General features: G+C 33.2%; 1 protein-coding gene across 1 annotated transcript in view; it reads left to right on the forward strand.

The window, feature by feature from the left end:
- The window catches only part of LOC115217906 (retinol dehydrogenase 11-like), a 27,658-nt gene extending 7,372 nt beyond the window's left edge, over positions 1–20,286 (forward strand). Inside the window, exons 2-7 of the mRNA XM_029787628.2 lie at positions 2,505–2,693; positions 5,643–5,811; positions 8,645–8,770; positions 9,855–10,016; positions 12,324–12,485; positions 15,143–20,286. Of these exons, the coding sequence (XP_029643488.1) occupies positions 2,505–2,693; positions 5,643–5,811; positions 8,645–8,770; positions 9,855–10,016; positions 12,324–12,485; positions 15,143–15,402 (1,068 nt within the window). The 3' untranslated portion in view covers positions 15,403–20,286. The remainder of the gene's footprint in view (positions 1–2,504; positions 2,694–5,642; positions 5,812–8,644; positions 8,771–9,854; positions 10,017–12,323; positions 12,486–15,142) is intronic.
- The last annotated feature ends 7,000 nt before the right edge of the window (positions 20,287–27,286 follow it).

Here is a 27,286-nt window from a genome sequence, read left to right on the forward strand (position 1 = left end):
AGGATAATGTCATTGATTTTTGTATGTTGTACCATGATCATGGGCAAGTTATTGAATGGATAAAAAGGTTTGGACTTGTTTTCTTTCTGAGAAAAAAAGTAAAAGTAAAAAATCTGTTTTTTTTAAATTTTTTTAAAAAATGTATCTTGGCAGAATTTCATTAAAAATATGTTTTATTTATAAAGTTATGAGCCAATAAAATTGGAGAACATCAAACTGTAGTTATGCCAAATATCCCATGTAATAAGCAAGCTGGCTGCAGTGTGTCTTCTATATGGAAAAAAAAAAGAGATTCCACTGCTACTGAACAAATGGACTTAAGTCAAATTGGCTTGTTATAGTCAAAGATTGGTCACCTCTAAAATGAAAAGAACTGCTTTGATCAAGGATGACTTGGGGTTAAACAGCAACAATAGTCCTGTTATCTACTGAAAGAAAGCCATGGATTTGTCGGTACAGGAAATGAAGTGTGACATTTATGCAATTTGGAAATGATTTGATTTCATTAACTTAACCCTTTTGTTACAATATTTCTATTAACTCTACATCCTCCTTATTTCAATTATTTATTTCAATTAATTTTGAAAATAATAAAAAATTTACTAAAATATCTTGGTCATAACTAAGCTGCTAATGGTAACATAAATTAACATGGAATTTTAATGGGAAGTTTTAATTTAGATGACTTTATATAGAAAGCTTGTGTCAAAGAAGCAGGGGCAGTCTTGGATGGATTGGTATCAAAAGGGTTAAAGGGGATAGAGAAGGGAATCATAATGAGTTCCAGTTTCTCTCAATAGTGAAACCTAATCACAAGGGCAAACTATTTTATGGCATTTAGTAAAGAAGATGTCAAACTATGAGTAAAAACGTAACATTACATTTTCATTACCCTGTATCACCTGTGATTTTTCTATTGGCCCCTTTTGATGTGATTAAATATAGACTGTCATTCTAATAATGCATAATTCACTAGAAAATATTATTTCACAAATATGGTTATTAAAAAAATGTAAAGTGCTGTCTTGAGTCCTAGGATTCAAAGGGCCAGTTAATCAGTTTCCATGGCAATATATAAATGAGCAAGACCATGACATTTTCCTTGAATGAGACACCAGTCCTTTGCAGGGTTATTCATTTTTCAGCTGGGTAATGACGACTGCAACTGTCTGGTCATTGCATGCACCACCATGTGCTGGAAGAAGAGGAAAATGTTGTCACACATACATTGACAACGTGATTGCAGACATTGACCTGGAATGTATCCAGGACCTCAAGGCAGTGATGGTGGACTGGGAAGAGTGGCAGGTGGATTTTGTTGCTGTGATTTGGGTTGGAACCCAGCCATAAAAAAAAAAAAGAAGTGTTTTGTTCAAGAACACAATACATCACCTGGTCCAGGAATTGAGACTACAATCTTGTGATCATGCATGCAACATCCTGACCACTAGGCCACATGCTTACACAATATGGTTATTGGTTATTGCATGTAAAAAAAAAAAAGAATTAGGGATTTTCTGTTTTTTTTATCATGACTTTAGATCAAATACTTTGAAAGATATTAAAACATTGGACCTATGTAATTGTTATTTAACCCAAGGTCAGTTTTAATGAAACATACTCTGAGTAAAGTCATTCCTGCCATAACCATCCAAACTTTTTATGATATTTAGGATTACATATTCAAATGGATCCTTTCTGTATTTAAGATGGTAAGGTGAGTAAGGTGTGATTTGAGGGAGATTCAGCTGCTATTTCTAACAGTCTGAGCAACTACATAGAAGCTCCCTTGCTGGCTTGTAATCAAGTAGATGTGTTGATATAGGCTTCTATGAGATTTGACAAACCATATGGTATAAATTAAGGTTAACTAGATTTTTGTCTGTGATGACAACATGCATGTAATAATAAATATTTTACTGTCAAATATTTTCTCCATCTATACTTAATTTGCATTTATTATTATTGTTGTTGTTGTTATTATTAAGGTTGTGAGCAGCCAGAATTGTTAGCACACCAGGTGAAATGCTTAGCAGCATTTCATCTGTCTTTACGTTCTGAGTTAAAATTCCGCCAAGGTCAACTTTGCTTTCATCCTTTCAGGGACAATAAATTAAGTACTAGTGAAACACTGGGGTCAATGTAATCAACTTACTCCTCCCTCAAAACTTCAGGCTTTGTGCCTTTAGTAGAAAGGATTATCATTATTATTATTATTATTATTATTATTATTATTATTATTTAGCTGGCAGAATCATTACAGTGTCAGAAATTTGCTTTTCAGGATTTATTCCAGCTCTTTATATTCTGCATTCAAATCTTGCCAAGGCCAACTTTGTTTTACAACCCTCTAGGCTTGATAAAATAAAGTACCAGCCAAGTACTTAGGTAGATTTTAATTGACTAACATTCTTCCCTCAAAATTACTGGTGTTGTGCCTAAATCAGAAAAAAAAAAACATCATCATCCTTATTATTAATGTTATTTTTATTTGTCTTTAACAGATGGCTCAACTCATTGGAAGAGTTGCCATAGTGACTGGTGCTAATTGTGGTCTTGGATTTGAAGTTGCTAAACGTCTGTGTTATTTAGGCCATGATGTCATATTAGCATGCCGCAATGAAGAAAGAGGAAGATGTGCTGTTGAAAACATTTGTAATGAACAAAATAATGCTCTTGCATCTTATATGAATGTAAGTAAAGCCATTCATCTTGCTATTTCAGCTTTTACTCAGTATGCTCTTGAAAGTCAGGTGTGCAACTGAAAGAGAGCATTTATTCTTGGTTGTTAGAGTAATACTGGATCTGTAGAGTTCTTTGAAATCCCTTTCCATTCATTGTTATTTGTTGTTGTTCCTTTTTTTGCTCTCAAATGTTAAATTCATTTTGGGTGCATGAAATGCTAATGCAAGAAATGTCAAAGGTGTGATTTAACTTGGGGTTTCTTACATATGTATGGGAGAGAACCTTAAATTATTTTATTTTTCCTGTTTAAAATTAGTAGTTAGGGCATTCAGCTCACAATCGTGAGTTCAATTCCCAGCAATGTGTTGTGTCCTTGGGCAAGACACTTTATTTCATGTGGCTCCAGTCCACTCAGCTGGCAAAAATGCGTAGTACTTGTATTTCAAAGGGCCAGCCTTATCACATTCTGTGTTACGCTGAATCTCCCTGAAAACTACATTAAGGGTACACATGTCTGTGGAGTGCTCAGCCATTTGCACATTAATTTCACGAGCAAGCTGATACAATCAATGGAACAGCTTGCTCGTGAAATATAAATGTTATAATTTCTAAATCTCTCTAAAGAAAAGATACAGCAGCAGTACTGAGTATTAATATTTATTACCAAACTAAAGTGGCTGTCCATAGAAATAGGATGAGTGCTGCTGTTGATCAGCTCCAAGAGGCAATCACCTCTAGCTAGCTATATGACGCATGAACCTGCGCCCATAAACCTTTGAACAGAGAAGGTCATCAACTTCCCCTTACTGGCTTGCCATCCACAGACCGGTTTCGGGGCAGTTTCCCTTTATCAATGTGGAGCATATGTATATATTTATGTTTATTTTATAAATTTTTACCTTGTTTTCACTTTGACTCCTCCCCTCATCTTTTTATAACTCATCTTTAACTTCACATTCTTTAACTTCACATTCTGAGTTCAAAATCTACTTTACCTTTCATCCATCATTATGTTCTGGGTTCAAGTTTTGCTGTGGTCAACTTCGCCTTTTCTCCTTTCGGGGTCAATAAAATAAGAATCAGTTGAGAACTGCTGGCCTTGTGCCAAAATTTGTTTTTGTTGTTGTTACTGCTGCTGCTGCTGCTGCTACTACTACTACTACTACTACTACTACTACTACTACTGTAGCAAGCTGGCAGGATTGATAAAGTGTTGGACAAAATGGTTAGTGGTACTACTTCTGATTCATTCTGTTCTGAGTTCAAATTCTGCTGAGGTCAACTTTTCCTTGTGCCTATAGTAGAAAAGATTATTATTATTATTAAGGTGATCTGGTTGAATCATTAGCATTCTAGGTAAAATGCTTAGTGACATTTCATCAGTCTTTAAGTTCTGAGTTCAAATCCCGCTGAGGTCAACTTTGTCTTTCATCCTTTTGAGGTCGATAAAATAAGTACCAGTTAAGCACTGGGATTGATGTAATTGACTAGCCCCCTCCCCCCAAATTTCAGGCCTTGTGCCTATAGTAAAACGAATTATTATTATTATTGTTTGACATGACTCAGAATTGGTCTCATTCTTGGTAGTATTCATGTGGGTAGCAGGTTACTACTTCTAACCTTAGATATCCACATGATTTCAATAAACTTTCAAGTCGTGTAGGAGTGGCTGTGTGGTAAGTAGCTTGCTTACGAACCACATGGTCCTGGGTTCAGTCCCACTGCGTGGCACCTTGTCTACTATAGCCTCGGGCCGACCGAAGCCTTGTGAGTGGATTTGGTAGACGGAAACTGAGAGAAACCCATCGTATATATGTATGTGTGTTTATATATGTTTGCGTGTCTGTGTTTGTCCCCCCAACATTGTTTGACAACCGATACTGGTGTGTTTATGTCCCTGTAACTTAGCGGTTCAGCAAAAGAGACCAATAGAATAAGTACTAGGCTTACAAAGAATAAGTCCTGGGGTCGATTTGCTTGACTAAAGGTGGGCTCCAGCATGGCCACAGTCAAATGACTGAAACAAGTAAAAGTGTAAAAGTGCTCAAAACAATTCTGATGATCTTTCCTGTTCCTAAAAGGCAAACTTTCTGTAGAAGCTCTTCAGAACAATCCATTCCAATCTTTTTTAACTATTTGTCATTATTCACATTCCTAGTGCACCAATTATTACATGTATGACCTTTACGGATTTCATATTCTAAATCTTCGCAGTCTCAAATTTGAAGGGATTGTAGTATTTTTAAATTTTTCAACTTTCTTCACAATCCTGGAATCAAGTGGACATGCTGGATCAATCAATAAGCTAGCTTGCTTAATGATTCCATCATGTTGTTAATTTTATTATTATTGTTTGGAGTTGATAAAATAAGTACCATTTGAGTATTGGGGTTCATATAATCAACTTACCTCTACCCCCTGAAATTTAGGCCTTGTACCTATAGCAGAATATTATCATTGTTTGAGGGCGATGAAATAAGTACCAGTTGAGGACTGGGGTCAATGTAATTGACTTAACCCCTCCTCTAAAATTGCTGGCCTTGTGCCAAAATTTGAAACCAATATTAGATAAGGCAGTGAGCTGGCAGAATCATTAGCATGCTGGGCAACATGTTTAGCAGCATTTTGTCCATCTTTATATTCTGTTCTGAGATCAACTTTTCCTTTCATCCTTTTAGGGTCAATAAAATAAGTACTTACTGAGTACAGGGGTCGATATAATTAACTTACCTCCTCCTCTGAACTTGCTGGCCTTGTGCCAAAATTTAAAATTATTATTGTTATTGTTTAAGGTCGATGAAATAAATACCAGTTGAGCACTGGAGGTGATGTAATTGACTATCAACCTCCCCTAAATTACAGGTTTTATACCTATTGAAGAAAGGATTATCATTATTACTATTGTTGCTTTGTTGTTGTTGTTATTATTATTATTATTATTATTATTACTATTTCAGCTTGACCTGGCTGATATTTCTTCTGTACACAAATTTGTGGATGAGTTCCACGAAACTGGAAAACCACTTGATCTCCTTATTAACAATGCTGCTGTTTTTGATAACTCTGGGGAAGAAAGGAAGCTGACAAAAGATGGATTTGAATTAACCATGGGTACAAATCACTTAGGTAATTGGTAATTCTGTTCTTGCAACTCTGTCTTGTCTGTGAGGAATTCATAATGTCACAGTTGCTTTTTGATTGATTGTTTAAGGTTTTTAAAGTTTTAAAGAAATTTGTTGAATGGGAAAGATGGTTGATTGTTATGACCAGACACTGAATAGCAAGTCTCTGTTGTCTGGGCACCCATGAAATCGTAGCTGTGTCCATTGGAAGTGTCATAAAAATGGCACATAAAAAAGAGAGATCGGTGTTAGAAAGGGCATCCAGTTATAGAAACCATGTCAGATCAGACTGGAACCTGGTGTAACTTTCAGGCTTACCAGTTCCAGTGAAACTGTCTAACCCATACCAGCATGGAAAGCAGATGTTAAATTATGATTGGGTACATGTCACTTAACTTTCCAATAGCTCACCTTATCATCATCATTTGAACATCCACTTTTTCATGCTTGCATGAGTCAGATGGAGTTTATTAAGGCATATCTTCTACACTCTGATGCTCTTCCTATTGCTAATCCTCACCTGTTTTCAGTCATAATAATATTTCTCCATGACCAGGCATGTTTTTGCAGAATATTGGAAATGAATGACTCTGCTTTTTTGACAGTGACATTCAACTATCATGTGACATCAAGACAAGGACACACACATGCACACACAATATTGACAGAAGTAGTATTAATACCAAGAGGCAATCTTTATCTCCAATACAATGTGGGTGTTATTAGAACAGAGAATACTGCATCATTTACCTTGAGAGGACTTCCCTCTATATATGTATATATATATATATATATATATATATATATATATATATATCATCATCATCATCATCATCATCGTTTAACATCAGCTTTCCATGCTGGGATGGGTTGGACGGTTTGACTGGAGACTAGCAAGCCAGTCTGATCTGGCAAGGTTTCTCCAGCTGGATGCCCTTCCTAATGCCAACCACTCTGAGAGTGTAGTGGGTACTTTTTACGTGCCACCGGCATGGGACATCGATGATGATCGGATGGTGCTTTTTACGTGCTACTGGCACAGGAACCAGTTAGGTGGCAATGGCATTGATCGCATTTGGGTTGTGCTTTTTATTTTCCACCGGTACGGGTGCCAGTCAGTGGGTACTGGCATCAACCATGTTCACATAGTGCTTTTTCACAGGGAGCTAGTCTGTGACACTAGCATTGACCCATGCTCCAATGGTGCTTGTTACATGCCACCAGTTTCGATTTCAATTTCACCTGACTCAACAAGTCTTCTCAAGCACATCATATCACCTGACAATTCAAGGGTACTTTTAAATGGGCCGGATATGCAACACTGGCATTGGCCACAGCTGCAATCTCACTTTACTTGCTGGCTCTTCTCAATCTCAGCACATCTCCGAAGGTCTTGATCTCTTGTCATTGTCTCTATGAGGCTCAATGTTCAACGGTTATGCTTCACCACCTCATCCCATGTCTTCCTGGGTCTACCTCTTCCACAGGTTCCTTCTACTGTTAGGGTGTGACACTTCTTCACACAGCTCTACTCATCCATACACAGTGCAGTCGTTTCTCTTGCACACCACATCTAATGCTTCTTATGTCCAACTTTTCTTTCAGGGTGCATATAGTCTGTCATGTATGCACACTAACATTACACATCCAGTGGATCATACTAGCTTAATTTCTTTCAAGCCTATGCATGTCCTCAACAGTCATGGTTCATGTTTCACTGTGTACGTGGCAGTTTGCACACATGCATCATACAGTCTATCTCTGGGTGATAGGCCCTTTGTTAATAGTAGAGGTAGGAGCTTTCTGAACTTTGCCCAGGCTGTTCTTATATAGCAGCTACAGTCTCAGAGCATTCACCCCACCACTACAGACTTGGTTTCATAGGTAGTGGAAGCTATCAACTACTTCTAGTTTTTCCCTCTGGCATGTGATGGAATCTGTTTTCTGTTTTCTTTACATCTTCGGTGTTTCTTGCCCCTGTGCATCTGCTATACACGAAAACTATCTTCCCAGTTAACTTCGATATTGCTGCACCTCTTATGTGTCCATAGCTTACACCAGGTACATCTTATGGAGTTTCTACCTATACCTTTTCTACAGATCAAGCAGGGCCATCTACCTGAAGGGGTTTGTAATTTGTTTGCCTTCCTACTTACTAGGACTTTGGTTTTTGCCAGGTTGACGCTGGTATATATATATATATATATATATATATCTACACACACACATATATACATACAGACTGGCTTCTTTCAGTTTCCATCTGTCAGATTCACTTGCAAAGCTTTGGTTGGCCAATGCTATAGTAAACATTGCTTAAGGTACCATGCAGTGTGGCTGAACTCAGAACCATGTGGTTGAGAAGCAAGCAAACGTCTTAGCCACACACCCATGCCTGCACCTAAAATATTATTATTATTTTTTTTTTTTTTGTTTCCTTAATATGATACTGTATTAAATTGAAGTCTTGTTTAAATTTGATTATATTTGTAAAAATATACATAATTCTATTTTTGAATTTGTTTTGCAAGAATTTTGAGCTGAAACTGTTGAAACTAATGTTGTTGTACTTTGGGAGAGTTATATTGCCAAGCAACACCCACACTTCAGTTTTACTTTAAATGTTAATTAATTTGCCAGAAATCATTTTATTGAATTCATTGAAAAGGTCACAGAAGTGTTATGAAAGAAAAAGAAAATTCTTATAGATTACTTGACAGTAAAACTAAAGTTAGTTGCAACCATTGTGTCAGTATGACTGCTCTCCACCAATACCACCACCACAAAATTCAACATAATATTATTGTTTAGTAAAAAGAAAATGTTTCTTCTTGCAGGTCATTTTTTACTTACTATTCTTCTATTAGAAGACTTAGAAAATTCTGCTGCTCTGAATGGTGAATCTCGAATAGTCAATGTCACTTCTTTACTTCATGACACCCAAATCAAACATATGAAAGACAGTAAGTTATTTTGAATCATTTTCAGGAAGTTTGGTTTTACTATATTGTCTTAAATAGAAAGTTGTTGATTAAATCCAAGTTATCGCTGATCCCATTTTTTAAAGACATAGCTTAGTTTAGACTGTAATAACTAATTTGTCTTTATAGATGTTAGTTGTTAATTGAGGGAAACTTAGCTGCTATTTCTAGCATTTTGAACAACCATGCAGAGGGTTCATTAGGCTTAAATTGCATCCACCATCCTGGTTAACATTACATGTGACCCTGGGTTGTTTTTGTTGGCATTCATTTTATTGCGAGTGTTTTAGACCGGGCAGTTGGTTCCCTAACTGCTCATATTTTCCTGACGGCTGTTTATATTGAACTATAGTTCTATTAATCTCAGTCAGTCTAGGAATGTCTGTCATGGGCATTGCACCACCTCGCTTGACCAACTTAGAAGAAAATAATAGTGAGTTGGCACATGCATGTCAGACAGCTGAGTGATATGAAGATGTCATAAAGTCCAATGATTGTTGGATAGAAAAGCAAAAAAAAGTGTGTTAGTAGTTAAAAGTAGTTCTTGTAGAAGAAGACTGGGAAGGAATCTGTGGATTCTAAATATCCAAGATGTTAACCTGGACAAGACATTAAATTGCATCCAGTGATGAGGCTCCAGCTCTGGAGTTCTGGAGTCTTGTGGGAGAACTGAATTACCCTTTAGTCACCTCTGTACTTTGTCCACTCTGGCTGGGGTGATAGTACTTGTCAAGAGCCTTAGTTATTGGCTTTTTGCAAGAGATGGTTCTATAGCTAAGGGCTGGCCCCTAGAAATGTCACACAGCATAATGGTGTGTTTATATGCTCTCACCATTTTAAAGTTTAAATAGGCCCTGTAAGTCAAGGGTAAGTTCAGGGGAGCCAAAGTCTAGCAGAATAAACTGTAAATAAAGCAGTAGAAGACAGAAAAACCCATGCACATTGCACACAAGCAGTGTCACACTCTATCCTTCACTTGAAAAGAGAAATTCCTTATGTTATCTGTGTAGATATAATAGGAACTGAAATAATTCTACTCAGAATTTTTTTCTTGTTTGTTTTTCAGGAGCAAAACCCCTTGACATGAACAACTTTTTTTTGGAAAAGCCAAATACCTACAATGGTCTTCAAGCCTACAAAAACTCCAAACTTGCAAATGTGATTTTTACTTACGAATTAGCTGAAAGAGTTCGTAACAAGAACATTACAGTAAACTGCTTATGTCCAGGCAAGGATACTATATTATTAGTATTGTTATTTTTCAGAAACTCGTACACTTGTAGCAGCCACAGTGTTGAAACTACTTGATATTCCTGTTTGTTTATTGATTAAAATAAGTTTACATACCTTTCTTTCATGCCTGTATCTCAATCTCATTCTATCCTGCTCTCTTTTCTGAAATTCTCTTCTCATTTATCTCCATCTCGCTTTCTTCTATCTCCTTGTTTGACTTATTGGCTTTCTCACTTCTTATTGTATATGTTTTTAGTTTCTTTACTGCCTAACCTTATAGCCTTCCCCATTAAACTTTCTACTTTACTCATTCCTCTACTGATAAACGTTTCTGGTTATTCCACTTTAATTGTCTAACTTTTAAATTTCCCCTCAACCTTATGGTCTTCCTTCTTTCTCAATGCTTAACTTTCTAGTCCTCCTCTCTTCCATTCTTTAACTTTCTAGTTTCACACCCTCTCATGATCAGTTTCTAGTTTTCCCACTCTCCTACTGTTTAATTCTCTAGTTTCCTTACTTTTACATTGTATAGCTTCATAGTTTTCCTATTCTAATGTTGCCTAACTTTCTAGCTTCTCCATTCTCATATTGTGTAACTTCCTCATTTTCCTCACTATCTGGTGTTGGTTCCATGTAAAATGCATCAGTGCTGGTGCCACATAAAATGCACTCAGTACACTCTGTGGAGTGGTTGGTGTTAGGAAGGGCATCCAGCCATAGAAATCAAACCAAAACAGACTATGGAACCTGGTGTGGTCCTTGACTTTGCCAGTTCCTATGAAGCTGTCCAACCCATGCCAGTATGGAAAATGGACATTAGATAATGATGATGATGATGATAAGAAACATACTGCTTTGTGGCTTGGTTTTACAGGCTTATAAAAGACTTAGACAATGGTATTGCATATTAATAAAGGAACCATGCATTGTAACTCTACTGTTTCAAATGATAAACTGATCTGTTGAAATGATTATGGCTGAAAGGCCTTTGATTATAGGTTTGCTGAATTAAAACTTACCTGGAGCTAAACAATACTTTACTGACTTAGTTAGCCATATCCTAATTAACATTGCTTTTATTGTTACAAAGATGATGATTGTTCAAATTTAAGTGCCTGATAACTAGATGTAGGCAGCACATAATTGGGAACTTAATCACTCGGATTTCAAATTTTACACACTTTCTAGGTTCAGTATATGTATGTCCTTTATATAGTTAGATAATGGAAAATATCTGATTCATGTACTTTACTCAGAGAGAGATAAAGATCAATTGACTTGAGGTAGAGATGAAAACAAATGTTAGCATTGTTTAAACAGTATCAATGTGAAGACACACTCAAACAAATACACACATACACACAATCATCGTCATTATCATCATCACTATTGTCATCATCATCATCTTCTTTTTCTTACAGATCCTTTCTAGCGTGACTTGGATGGGATCATAGTCTGAATCAATTCTTATTTGAAGCTAATTCTCTTCTGGGTAGATTGAAGGATCACATCTCACTTGTAAATTATGAATTAAAAGCTTCTCTAATAATATAAATATTATTGGTTAAACATGCATAGTGTATGTATTTTGTTTATACATCAATTTGCTGTGGGATAGCATCCTGGGAAAGCTCCCTTCCCTACACAATGCTGAGTGTTAAAGGGCACTGAATGTCTCAGCCATGTGAGTCACCTTGCCTCAAGTTATTGAGAATGATAGATATTGATATTTCGCTATTGTTGTAGCTACTTAGTATCATTTACTCAATTCACCTCAAAACGAATTGAATCACTGCTCTGGGTCATAAATGCAAATAGTGTGAAGTCTATCATTCTCAATCACTTTTGGCAAGTTGTCTCACCTGTCTGGGACATTCAGTGTTCTTTAACACTCAGCATTATGTAGGGAGCTTTCCCAGGACCAGGACGCTTTTCCACACCAAATTGGCATATTAACTAATCAAATACACTATGTATGTGTGACAGATAATTTTTCCCTTTGTTTGTCTGACTGAATGTCTTCCTTATCACCATATTTTTACTGAGTTTCTTTATGATGGGATTCCATACAATTTTTATATACCAGTTTTGCTTACAAGGCAATGATCAACCTGTGATTAAAATAGAATACACTTGCTCAAAGTGCCATAGAATAGGATAGAACCCAAACTTTACAACTTGTCTACTGCTAAGCCATACCAGGCAAGAAGCCTTTTCAGTGAGCTATAGACTCTGAAGCCATAGTAACATAGAATAGTTGATCTTTTCACCTAATAATTTTTCTTTGTCTTCTTTTTTTCAGGTTTTATTCCTAAGACAAATCTGGGGCGTGATGTCAGTGGTGCCAAAAGATTCTTTTTGAATTATGTTCTCTATTACTTTTTACGCTATTTGAACATTGCTAAGACAATTGATGAAGGTGCTGAAGCTATTATGGATTGTGCTGTTGGAGAAAAACTAAAAGGTTAATGAAATATTTCTTTTTATTATTTATTAATAATGTTTGAGGTGGCGAGCTAGCAGAATCATTAGCATGCTGAACAAAAGGCTTAGCAGCATTTTGTCCATCTCTATGTTCTGAGTTCAAATTCTGCCAAGGTCATCTTTGTCTTACATCCTTTTGGAGTTGATAAATTAAGTATCAGTTAAGCATTGGGGATCAATGTAATTGACTTACCCCATTCCTATAATTGCTGGCCTTGTGCCAAAATTTGAAACCATTATTTATTAATAATGTTGACAGCAGTCACTCTTCCAATCAAAACAAGAAAACTAAGTTTCCATTGTTTTTTCTTTTCTCCTATTACTCTTATTATTTGTTAAGTGCGACGCTTTACAGAAACATTGCCTTTCTTTTCTGGTGGCAGAAGGCTAGATTTGAATACTGTAAGGCATTCCATCTGATTCTCAAACAATTCCTCCAATTTATTACTCAAGACTAGTTTTTTGAGGTTAACTTGCAGAGTTGTTGGAGAGTTGCATGGAATACTTAGCAGTATTTGTTCTGACTCTTCTTTCTCAGTTCAAACCCTGCTCAGGATAACTTTGCCTTTTGTCCTTTTGGTCTGAGTAAAATACAGATTTTATCAACTCCAGTCAAGTGCTGGGATCAATGTAATCAATCAACTGTTCCCGTTCCTACCAAATTTCTGTCTTTGTACCTATATAATATAATCTACAGTCTGTTGTCAGTGACTATGACTGACTTCATGAATCAATTTTCTCCTGATAAAGCAATCACCAACTAGCTGGTATCACTTTGCAGCAGGGATAGATAGATCTTTTAGACTCTGATTTACAGTGTCCTTAAATCTCAATTTAGATCTACTAATATTTTGATAGCCATCTGCCAGTTGCAAGAACAGGCCTTTTTTGAGAGTTTATCACCACCAAGTCTGACAATGTGGCCTGTCCAATGGAGATTTCTCTGCATCAATAGATGGTGCATAAATTGAAAGCGAACCTTGTTGAGGACTTTGGAGTTTGAGGTATGCTAAAGCCATTTGATGTTCATGGTAGAATAGCTCTCAAATATCATGTGGCATCTGAGAGCCATTCAATTTGACTTGTGCTTTGTAAAGTGTCCATGCCTCTGCACCATACATTAAAGTTGAGATGCCAATGGCTCTGTATACCATCTGGTCTTGTGCCTTTGTAATATTCCTTTGTTATCAAAAGTGAATTGATGGCTGGATTTGGTGGAGTGTCAAACAACATATTTCACATTTAGATTTGTTTGTTTTGGTTGTAAATTTTAGTCCTGCAGGGGTTGACCCTGCTTTCTAGAGTCAATAATGTAAGTATCTGTACCTTAGCTTTATATAAGCAAAACAAGGAAGCCTCTACTTCACTTGCTAGTATGATTAACAAATACTTTTACTGGCAGTGTAGCATTGAATCAAGATCTAATTTACATAAAAATATAGAAAACTTTTATTTATTTTGTTTTATCAATCATACTTATGAAAACGCAATTATGAATAGCATAAATTTTTTAAACATTTGTATTTGTATGGATTTTCTAAAGTCTTAAATCACCATCATCATAACAACCATTTTTCCATGCTTGTATGGGTTGGATGCAGTTTATTGAAGCAGGTTTTTTACAGTTAAATGCTTATTATTAGCAATCCTTACCTGTTTCTGAGTAAAGTAATATTTCCTTGTGACCAAACACATTTACACACAATATTGGAAATAAATGACATTCATTTACAGCAGTCATGCTGTATCAAAACAAGGAGACACAAACACATTTGCATGTGAACGCACCACACACACATGACTTCTTTAATTTTCCATATGCCAGATGTACTCACAAGACTGGCTGTCCCAAGTTATAGAAGAAGACACCTTCTCAAGGTGCCATACAGTGGCACTGTACCTGAAGCCATGTGGTTGGGAAGCAAACTTTGTAACCACTCAGCCTTAAAAATTTGCAAGCACTGAGATATTTCATGCCATGCACTGTTTATATGTAATTGGTGGCTCCAAATGTATTGTTGTTGACTTGTTTTACTATACACACCTTGTGAGCAATAGATTTTCTACACCAAACTGAAATTTTGTTTACCAAAGGGTAAATTTATTTTGTTGAAGTACAATGCTAACATATTACTAGATAAAATAATGATGCTAAATTATTACTTTTTCACTGAACTACTAACCATGTTTATTTTTACACGACTTCATTATCATCATTTAACATCTGTTGTCCATGCTGGCATGGGTTGGACAGGTTGACCAGGGCTGGTAAGCTGAAGGGCTGCACCAGACTCCAGTCTGATTTGGCATGGTTTCTATGGCTGGATGCCCTTCCTAATGCCAACCACTCCAAGAGTGTAATGGGTGTCAGTTGCATGACACCAGTATCTACCACTACTGTGATTTAATTTGGTTTGATGGGTCTTCTACTCAAGCACGGTATATTGCTGAAGGTCTGTCATCTGTGAGGCTCAATGCTCAAAAGGAGCTTTCTATGTGCCACCAGCACAGGTGCTAGTTACGTGACACCTTTAAAGCTCATATTTTTTTTTTTATCTTATTTGAATTATGTACCTAATATATCTTACATACTTTTATATAGAATTTTATAATCTTGCTTTCATTTGTGCCTTTCAGGAGTAACTGGAAAATTCTTCAGAGATCGAGAAGAAGCACACTCATCTCTGGAATCTATGGATAAATCCCTGAGAACTGAATTGTGGGATGCAAGTGTGCTTTACTGCTATTTAGAGGGTAAAGTTCCACTTCCCACTGTAGGACTGAAATTTTCTGATAATCTTCCTGTCAAGATCTCAGTAACGCCTTCTCCTGATGAGGAAACTCCAGATCTGGGAATAAAGTCTTCTCCAAAAAATCATTCTAAACTGGAGGCATGAATATCTATATTAAAAGCCACAAGTTGTTGTTTATAATAACCATATAACCCTACCCTGATATGTTATTGTACATATTTACAAGTTTGGTTTTAGTTACCTTTTTTTTTACAGAAATAATTCTTTATTACTGTATATAGCTTTATTTTTTGGAAAACTATATCATCTTTTACACATATTGGTACATTTCTTTTTAGCATTCTTTATTGATTTTTATTTTGTTTAACTTTATTTCTGGCATAGAGAACTCATGTGATTTCTCCTTTTTCTTTATGTGAGGACCTTTAATGTTGACTAGAGAGTTCTCAGTTTATTATTCTTTTCTCTAGAGATATTGTTAAGAAATTATTTTGACTGTTGACAATATTGATGTTCTCATAGATTCTTGTCTGTGATGTGATTCAGTTCTATTTTCCTTCCTTTATATACTGCAATTTTCCCATGTAATAGATTTAATCTCTTGCCCACTTTCATGCAACAACTTGGTGTCTGTATGCTTTGTTATGAGCATTTAGACTAAGTTTCTGGTCTGAGATCTGATATCTAAATCTTCCTCCCTACTCCTTCACCAGTTTCAGATGCCTTGTTGATAGGTCATGGGTTCTGCTATTCCTCCTTTGACCAAACCTTTTAGCAGTTCTATCATTAACAAAATGATCTCTGCATTACTATTTGAAACTTGTTGACATTCTGTTCAGCATAAAATTTCTATGTTATTTACAGAAGACTGGGAATATAAATACCTTGTAACTCACTGGGATTTGGGGCCCTGCTAAAAATGTTATTCTGATGTAATGTGTCCCAGCAAAGCCTTCTATGTCCAAACTCAACCAGCAACAATGTGATGCACATGCTGCATGATGTATCTATGCAAGAATCAAAAGGTTATAGAGCCAATTGCCAACTTAACTACATCTTTATGTTGCTAGCATTTCAAATCCTAGGATCCTCACTAAACAACTAATCACTTCTTCATGTTAATAAATCTTCAGTTACTAAAACCAAATATCAGTCTAATCCCACCGTTTAACTCATTTGTTTTAATACCAGTTTTCATTATAATTTTTAAAACAAAAACAGCCGCAAAAAAGTACTGTCTTTCTCTACATTACTACTGAACAAAATTCATAAAAATTTATTTTTCATCTAAAAAATCCTTTTCTCCTTTGATCAAAGGGAAGAAAGAAAACTTCTTAAGGTAAAAGGATAAAAGAAAAAAAATATTTAAAAATATTTATTTCTCATTGACATTGTCATGGTGATAGTGATCCTCGTCATAATTACATTTGTAAATATGTAAAACTATTGAGAACTTATTTTTACAAAATTTACATAATTTTTCCATATATACTCTGGATAGTATTTTATATTGTTTCAGTGAATGTTTTTCAAATTTTGTATTATTTTTGTATTCTGTATAAGTATTTCCAACATTTTCTTTGTATTTTTTGTGATACTAATCTTATTTATAAATTAACAATTACCATCTAACTTGTATTTTACTGGTGTAATCAACATTTCTTTTAAGCGTTCACTAGAAATGAAGAAACCTTTGATTGCTTTATATCTTGCATCAGATTATGAAATAATAATACTGTGATAGAGAGAAACCTGGATATTCATAATTAGTTTGTGGAAATAATTAGTGAAATTACAGTTAATTAGTGGAATTATATTTATGAATCTATGGGAATGACTTCAGAATGTCTGCCTGCTCATCAAAACAGAAAAAAAAATTAATGTTTAAAACATTGTTGTTATCTTGAAACAGCCTTATATTCATATTATACCAAATGGAACTGATTTTTATCCTTAGACAAGGTACCTGTCTTTCATTACCTCTGCCTACTTAGCTGTAGAGAGGCACCATGCATAGTTACAACACTCTGTTATACTTATGACTTAAATGAAGTAATTCTTTATACATACAGCATTTATTTTACACTTTTATGTGTTAGAGTCATTTTCAAGCCACCACAATTTTTAAAAACCTAAGTGAGCTTATCATTGATTACAATAAAAATTTAGTAATAAAAGAACATTATATCCTGTTTCCAGCAGCTAATCTGTCATGAAATATCAATCAAAATACCCATTGACAGCTACTACTTTATAGTCTAGAGCAACAAACTCATTGTCTGTAACTACAGTAATACATGGTTCATATATTACACATGTAATATACAACTAACATTTACTTTGAGGGAAAGGTTGTATGTTTTATATTGTGGCAGTAATTCATAGTTTCATTAAGTATGAAATCAGTTTATTTGAAAATGTTATTCTTGAATGTTGTAGGCTGCCAAATGGTAAAATTAAAGTAAAACAAAAGCAATGAAGCTTCTGCCAATCTCAAGTTTCTTTGCATAAATCCTTATTGATCTTTCACAATGGTAAATTGCTAATTCAGTTCGAAAGTAAATTGGAAGGGACAGCATTTATAATTATTTATTGATTTCTTCCCTCTCAGTCTTTGGATTATCTGTCTATGGTTTATTTACACTGAGTCTGATTGGTCAGTGAATTTTGAATGTTTATGTTTGTTCAATGCCACACCCTTCCTTCACCTTTGTCTGATAGAGCTGTAACTGTTGCTCCAAGATGGTGCATTTTAGCAGAGTGTTACAATATTGGCAAATAGTTCCAGAAATGTTTGCACTCTCTAGTGTAGTCTTGGCAAATAAGTATGGCAAGTAAAATATACCATATACTCTAGGTATAATCATAGCTTATTGATAGGTAGTGTACTGAATACACACATACTTACTACATAAACATTTTAAATAGTTTTTGTTTACTTAACAATTAAAATCTAATATCTAAGATACTGTGATTAAAACTGTAAAAAGATTCATTTTGTCTCAAAGTTGTTATATTTTATTGATAATGAAAGCATTTTAAAATCTTTCAAAATTGCTGTTCATCATCTGGTGTTAAGTCTGCATATGGGTCTGTATAACTGTCATCCTCCTCTGTGTATCTTCTCAATAAATTCATTCTTCGCATCCATTGCATTTGAAATGCTACACTAAAAAATGATTTTACATTTTCTACAGAAATGGCATCATAAAATTTTTTTTTATCAGGAAAATCCCTTAATTCATCCATTGGTGGTACACATATAGTGCTACTGTTTGCAAATGACAGTTCTTCCTCTACCAGCCATTTATTTCACTTCCCACAAATATTGTCTTCAAAAAATGTGTGGATGTTTGGTTAAGTTCTCTTTCTAACCACTGTACAGCACCTTGACCTAATGACTATCATACATAGCCTTAGCTTGATCAATATTTTGTGAGTGAAATTAGGAAATGGAAAATATGTGGAAGCCTGTCATATATATATATATATATATTTCATAGATAAATATTGGAGAAGAATGTTAAACACCAGTGAGAAAACCAAGAAACTGATGTTCTTTGAACAAAGTCTCCTATGATATTTTTTCAACACTACTCTGTAGACACTCATTTGATAAATCTGTTAGAAGCCTATGACCAATGATGTCAATATTTTCCCATTGCAATATTGAATACATAAATAACTTATATCAAGAAATTGAACCACAGATATTACTTATCACATTACCTCCCCGGCATTTGTTCAGATATAGTATTGTTTAATTGAAGTTGTTTCTTGACATTGTGTTAAATGGTATAATGTTTTTAAACCAATTAGTTGTTTTCATTGCTTTGTCTGCCAGGTCACTTCCTCCTATATATTGTTAATTCATAAATGTTTATCAACTTCTGTATATGCAAAAAACCTGAACTTCCACTGTCCAGTAAGATTACATAAATGTATATGCATGTAAACTGAGTTTGGAAGTTTGCTGAAGGTCTATTCAATTTTAGTTTACTGTAGCAATACCAAATTAATAATCATGAAGCAAGAATGTAGCTTAGTTGATTGGTACTTTAAAATTTTTGCTTTCATCTATGCTACAACTGTGAGTACCAACAAGAACATTAAATATAGATGATTTAGTAAATTAGCTTGTTGGCCAGTTCTGTGGTGGAGGGAGTTGATAAGTGAATGACTATTTCACTAGGTCGCATGCTGTTGGTATATATTACACTTGTAGATTGTTTACATCTCTGATACAAATATCAGATCATAGGTCCAGGCATACTGTAGACTACTAATATAGACCATATTTAATACTACTATATTAGTATTCTGTGTAAACTGTAAATTTAAAGATAAAAAGTGTTTGCTACTAAAGTACAACAAAGTTCTTACTAATAACTTTTGGTGTGGTGCTGAAGATCTTTTAGGTTACTTTTTGCAGTATGCACCCTTAGATACTGGTACATATGGTACCAGTAACTGCTATTAAGTTTTGTTATAAAAATAATGAAGTGTAGTTCTGTTTCTAACCCTGGAGGTGTATAATGTAAGGAATAGATGATTTATGAATTATATCGGTCAGTTGGCAGCAAGTATGCACTGAAAAAGTTTGCTCTAAATTTTAGAAAGATCGCCTTTATTTGGATTTTAATACTCGCACATTCTATGTGCATCTAGGACCAGGCTGGCTTATTTAATGAGAATAAGCTTAAACTAGAAATTTGAGCTAAAACTTGAGATCAGCTTATGTGCCATGATTTATGGTGTGTACACAGAAAGTGCACACAGAAATTAGTTAGAAATTAGAAATATGGTGTGCACACAGAAATTAGAGAATTTGCATGTCATATTTTAACATCTGCCAATATTTATGTTAAAAGATTTATTACTACTGTTCTTGAGTCGTGTGTGTCCATATTTATGAAACAGAAAGTAACTTATGTCAAATCTTTATTAAACCACCACACTTTACATTATTTTCAAATATAATTTATTCATTTATTATTGAAACATTGCAATAAAATATCAAGAACCACATTATTTTGCATGTTTACATTCATTCACAATTGAAATTATAATCATTTAAATTTCATTAACAAGATTGATGACCAGAAAGTACATTTTACAATTTCTGAAAAATGTACAAAATCACATTCAAATACAAAGAATCCATTAAAAGAAAAACAAAAAAGCAAATTAAAGGAACTTATTAAATGAAAAAAAAAAAAAAAAAAACCTGAAATAATTCATAAAATTTAATAAATTTCTCATCAAAATTTGGTTTAGGGAGACTTGAAGAATTGAACAAGAAGCTATCATAAGATAATATAACATAAATTCAGTAAAGAAAGAATAGTGTGCCTTACAAGGATGCCTAAAACATCTAATTTTTCTCAAAATAACTTATTTTACATTTTGTTTTATTCTTTGAATGAACTTTTGTTAGCTCTAATTACTGCTAGTGGCTTCATAATCTAGTGATTATTTTTGATAATTTTGAAATTTAATTAAAAGGGTAACAAATTTGTGTTTACACATTTATATATCTGGCAAGTTTTCATTGGTTAAGGCCTGAATCGTATGACTGGTTTTTATCAAACATAGACCTATGGTGTTAATGAACAAAATACATGCTTTCTGATGACTTCATAAATTTATGTCTCAGATTATTGATTTTCTTTTCTTATATAAGCTTAATAGCTAAAGCAAATGGTAAAATGGAATGCTGTGGCATTCATATCTCTTTCCCAAGCATTAATAGTGACTTAAGAAATATAGCAGACTGAAAAAAATCAATCCTAGAAAATGTATGAACTATAGATTGTCAAGGAACAAAATGTGAGTCCAGCAAAATTTTAATTCAGAAAGGAGACAGTAGGTCCACTGTATCAGCAACATACACTACTCTTAAGAGGGATACATTTAAAAATTTATTTTCTACTTTATGTAAATCCATATGACTATACCATTTCCAAAATGGATTATTAATTTCAATTTTACTCTTTTTTTTTTTATGAAACAAAATTCTGTTTGATGGAAACTCATTCAGTTAACCAGTTTTTAAACATACATCTATAAGAGTTACAGATAACTAAAATATTAAGTAGTTGAGTTAAGGACCAGATGTTATTACCTAGCACTCAGCTGTATTTCTAAATAGTAGTCAACCTATGTTATGAAATAGGTACCATGCTGAGGTACAATATCACAGATGTGTACAGCAAAAACACTGTATAACTGATAAGCATTTTCATTGGTTTGCAGTTAAACCTGAATTTTTTAATGAGCAAAAATCAGTGGTAAATAATTTTTAAAAAGGGAACTGTTTTTCAACTGCTCAACACACAATGACGTGGGACAAATTGCAACTCCTTCCAGTAATGTTACTAAAAACAAAAGAGAAGTGTTTACATATAGCTTTGATAATCATTTCAAATATAAACACAGATAATACTTTAAAAAATAATTTCATCAATATTATTATGCATTTACATACTTTAAAGAGCAAAAAGAAAAACCTCAAGGGCTGCGAGTCGGTAACTGTCTTCTTGGCATATGTTTGCAACTGATTGAAAGGGAAAATTAACCATAAAAGAAGATGACTTTAATTTCTATATTGTTGCAGACAGAGTAAAAAGAGGGAAAGATTTTAATAATAGTCTGGTTTAGTTGCATGAAAACTCATAATTAGTATTTTTACCATCATAAAATATATAAGAAAATTTTGTCTTCCAGATTTTGGTCCCTGAGAAACTTTTTTTTACAAAAATCGATAATTTGTGTGTATCTGTGGGCATCTGTAGTTAAGGACATGGAGGTGTTTGTGTCTTGCATAATACTTTGGGGTATTTTGTGCAACATTGTGTGGTATATGTATGGTGAATGATAGTTACAGGGATTCAAAATCATATCATTAACCTCGATAGAAGAAGGAAGTGGTTTATTATGGGCTAATATCACATCTCAAATAAATGAACACTTTTATGGTGTATTCTATTTTCAAGTTCTACACTATTGCATCATCAAAGACTTTGTTTTAAATTTGCTTGTACTATATTCCCAGCAAAAACATCAGTTAAAACTTTTACTGTGAAAAGCATAAAAATTTTATCGTTCTTAACTGCAGAAAGCAGTTTTTGTTGAGGGAAGTCATGTTGAGACTATATTCTCTTGATACATGTCAATTTATTGAGGCAATGTGACTTGCACAAAAATACAAATTCTATTTTGGGGTTGATGTCATTATTACCGGAATGATCATGAAATTTAACTTTGATTTTGTATTTAGTTTGCAAGATTCTTGATGTGAATTCATGTTGAAACAGATCTTGTATCTTGGTAGGGTCATTATGCCAATAATAATAATAATAATAATAAAAAAGATGCAATTTAATTTCATGGTTGAAAATCCCACTCTAGGTCCTACCTCATATGCAGTTAGGCCTCATATGAAAAAAAACTCATAATAGGTGCAAGTGTGGCTGTGTGGTAAGAAGTTTGCTTTCCAACCACATTCTTGGGCAAGTGTCTTCTATTATAGCCTCGGGCTGACCAAGGCCTTGTGAGTGGATTTGGTAGGCAGAAACTGAAGAAGCCCATCGTAATATATATATAATCTATGTATGTATTTATGTGTGTGTGCCTTTGTGTCTGTGTTTGTCCCCACTACCATTGCTTGACAACCAATGCTCGTGAGTTTACATCCCTGCAACTTAGCAGTTCAGCAAAAAATACCAATAGAATAAGTATCAGGCTTACAAAGAATAAGTCCTGGGGTCAATTTCTTCAACTAAAAAGGTGGTACTCCAACATGGCTATAAATGACTGAACAAGTGAAAGAATAATTGTAGTAGACCAAGAAGACACTGGGAGGTGTCTTGCCCCCTACTAAGCATACATTTAATTACAAGTGAGCATGGCACATGAGGAACTACGTTTATCTCCTCTGAATCTGGTCATGGGAGTTCAAGTTGGGCTTAAGGCTCCTAATGAATTGGGTCTCTTCTATCTTTAGATCCATGAAATGAGTTCCCCAAGAGTAACACAACAGAACCACTGGACCAAACAAAAGCCACAGTGTATGTTTTACAGAAAAATGCTGTTTGGAATACAAAATAAACAGATTAGAAGACATACACTTAATCTCCCTGATGATGAATGTAAGTACCCAGAAAAGCATGGAAAAGGCTCAATAGTCCCAAATTACTTCCTTGCTATGTGCCAATGGGAAATAGTAGGACTTTCTTAGTAATAAGTATACTGCTGGGATTGAAAATTATAATTGTATGAGGACATGCATACAATATAAAGTGATATGTATATAAACACACACATATATGTATGTACACATAAAATGTATTATGCATATATGTACTTAAATATATGAATAGGCATTGTTGTGTTGTTAAGATGTCTGCTTCCCATTCAAAGACTTTTGAGTAAATTTGGTCATATATGTGTGTGTGTGTGCACGTGCTTGTGTATACCCATGTCTTGTCACCATGGTTGTCAGTGAGCATGTTTGTTTCTAGTCTTCTGTGGGAAATATGTCTGGCCATACGAAATATTGTCTTGCTTGAAAACAGGTATGGATTGGTGACAGGAAGGGCATCTAGCTGTAGAAAATCTGCAACAACATATTGTCTGACCCATGCAATCATGGAAAGTTGTACGTTAAATGATAATGAGGATGATGATGTGCGTATGTGTGTGTATATATATATATATATATATATCTTCAGCAGTATACACACACACATACATATGTGTGAAGGCACATAGCTTCGTGATTAGGGTGTTGAACTCATGATCATGAAGTTATGGCTTTGATTTCTGGGTAAGGTAACACATTGTGCCCTTGAGTAAAACGCATAATTTTTTGCTCCAGTCTGCTTGGCTGTAAAAGAGTACCAGTCTAGTTTTACTGCAGCCTGGTGCATCTCTTTTTCTATCTGGTTGTCATACCCTGTATGTTCCCCTGGATCAGAGGGTGGGATTCACAAGAGGGTCTACGTCTGCTTGTGACTACACAGACACCTAAAACAATTTGTGAACACATGGAATAAGCTACACGGTTGTACTTGTTTATGAGTGATGCTTATGGTGTGTGTGTGTGTGTATGTGTATAGATATGTATAACAATTTAGCTAGGTATTAAATAACCACCTAAAGGATATTAAATATCTGAAGAATTTACTGTTTTTTTTTATATCAATAACAATGTTATGAACTATTGCTCTTAATAAATAGGTAAATAAATAAAATAAACATACAGTTTATCAATATATAAATATAAATTAGAAATGGAAACCAAAACAATAAATTGAACAATTAAATAAATTTAATCAACAAATGATAAATTCAATTCAATTTAATTATTTTATTCAAACAACTGACACATCTCATAAAATACAGCTGTTTCCACTTCATTTATAAAACCAAGTTTTTCAAGAATAATAAAATACCATTTAAATATAATGAGGCTTCATCAGATTGACATATCTTCTTAAATATATTTCATAAAAAACTTGGTTTTATTAATGAAGTGGAAACAGCTGTAACTTGAGATATATCATTTGTTTGTATAAAATAATTAAATTGAATTGAATTTATCATTTAATGATTAAATTATTTCATTTTCAATTTATTGTTTTGGTTTCCATTTCTAATTTATATATATACTATATATATATATAGATATATATATATAAGCATATATATATATATATAATATATATATATATCTATATAACATATATATATATATATATATATATAGATATTATATATAAGCATATATATATATATATATATAATATATATATAAGCATATATGTATATCTATATATAAGCTATATATATATATATATTATATATATAGATATATTATAGCATATAATTATATATATAGATATATATAATAGCATATATATTATATATAGATATATATATATAAGCATATATATATATATAGATATATATATATAAGCATATATTATATATATAAGCATATATATAATATATACAGCATATATATATATATATATATATAATATAATCATTATATATATATATATATATATATTATAGCTATAATATATATATATATAAGCATATATTTTATTATATATATAAGCATATATATATTATATATAGCATATATATATATATATATAATATATATATATATAAACATATATATATAACATATATATTGTATATATATATATATAATATATATAACATATATATATATAACCATATATATATATATATATATATCTATATATATATAAACATATAAATATATATATATATATAAACATATTATATATAGATATATATATAAAAATATATATAATATATATAAAAAATAATATAATATAAATATATAAAAATATAAATATATAATATATATAAACATAAAAAAATATACTATATTATATAATATTATATATATATATATAATATATATAATATATAAACATATATATATATGTGTGTTTGTGTGTATGTATTATTACTATATATTTGTGTGTATATATGTATATGCTTTTGTGCAGGCATATGTGTGTGTGTGTAAATTATAAAAAGTCAGGAGGTATGAGAGGTGAATATATTTAAGTACTTAATGTCCATAGGATAATAAAAACAGCTGTCATCCTATGGACATCAAGTATTTAAATAAATATATACCTCCTGCTTTTAATGATCTATAAACTTTGCATGAAGTAATTTCATATACTGGATCAACTGGATTTCAGTTGCATAGGATTCTCCATTATACTCCTCCATATTGGATTACTATGTGGTATGGTAGCCAGGTCAACTAAAGGAGCTTTCAGTGATTATCACAAATATAAATATATAGGTGCAAGGTGTAGCTGTGAGGTAGGAAGCTTGCTTCCTAACCACATGGTTCCAGGTTCAGTCCCACAGAGGAGCATCTTGGGCAAGTGCCTTCTACTATAGCCTCAGGCCAACCAAAGCCTTGTGAGTGGATTTGGTAGAAAGACACCGAAAGAAGCCTGACATATATATATATATGCATAGATACATATGTATATGTACATACTTACATCTATGTGTGTGTGTATATATATATATATATATATATATATATACGTATAGATATATGTACATATATGTATGTATATATTCATATATACATATATATATTATTTCTATTATTTTATGATTGAATGCCATGCATTGTCTTCCAAGTAAGTTTTATCTATATATATATATATTGTTGTTTGGGGAGAGTCATTCTCTTTTAGTCCCTTATTATTTAACACACACACCAGCTCAGTTTCCACTCATTTATTTATTTATTATTTTTTTCCTAAAATTTTCGTTGCTTCTTGCAACCTTTTCAATAGCCATTGACTCTGTCCATTATCCAAACTGTGTCAATGACTATTGAAAAGGTTGCAATGAAGATTTTAGAAAAAAAAGTATATGAGCGGAAACTGAACTAGTGAGTTTGTTAAATAATAAGGCACTAAAAGAGAATGATTATCCCCAGACATAACAAAATATGTTTCAACACATGAACTCACGTAAAGAATCTTGCAAACCAAATCCCCAAATGAAATATATAGGTATATATACCTATGTGTGCACATCTTTGTGTCTGTGTTTGTTCCCCCCTACTGATTGACAGCTGATGTTAGTTAATGTGCTTATATCCCTGTAACTTAGCGGTTCAGTAAAAGAGCTTTGATAGAATAAGTATAAAAAGAAAAGGACTGGGGTTGATTTATTTGACTAAAATTTCATGGCCACAGTCTAATGACTGAAACTAGTAAAAGCTATATATATATATATATATATATATATATGTATATATACACAGGATGTCCATATATTTATCTTTACAACTCCCATACTTTTAAATTTCATATTATAAATAAATTTTATGGACACCATATATATATTTAACAGACAAGAAATTGAATTTTGAATGCAGTACACTCATGGAAACAGCAGAAAGATTGGGTATTTTGGGGTTTCTGATGTTTCATTGCTGTACTGT

This window comes from Octopus sinensis, linkage group LG1, assembly GCF_006345805.1.
Source record: "Octopus sinensis linkage group LG1, ASM634580v1, whole genome shotgun sequence".
NCBI classification, from domain to species: Eukaryota; Metazoa; Mollusca; class Cephalopoda; order Octopoda; family Octopodidae; genus Octopus; species Octopus sinensis.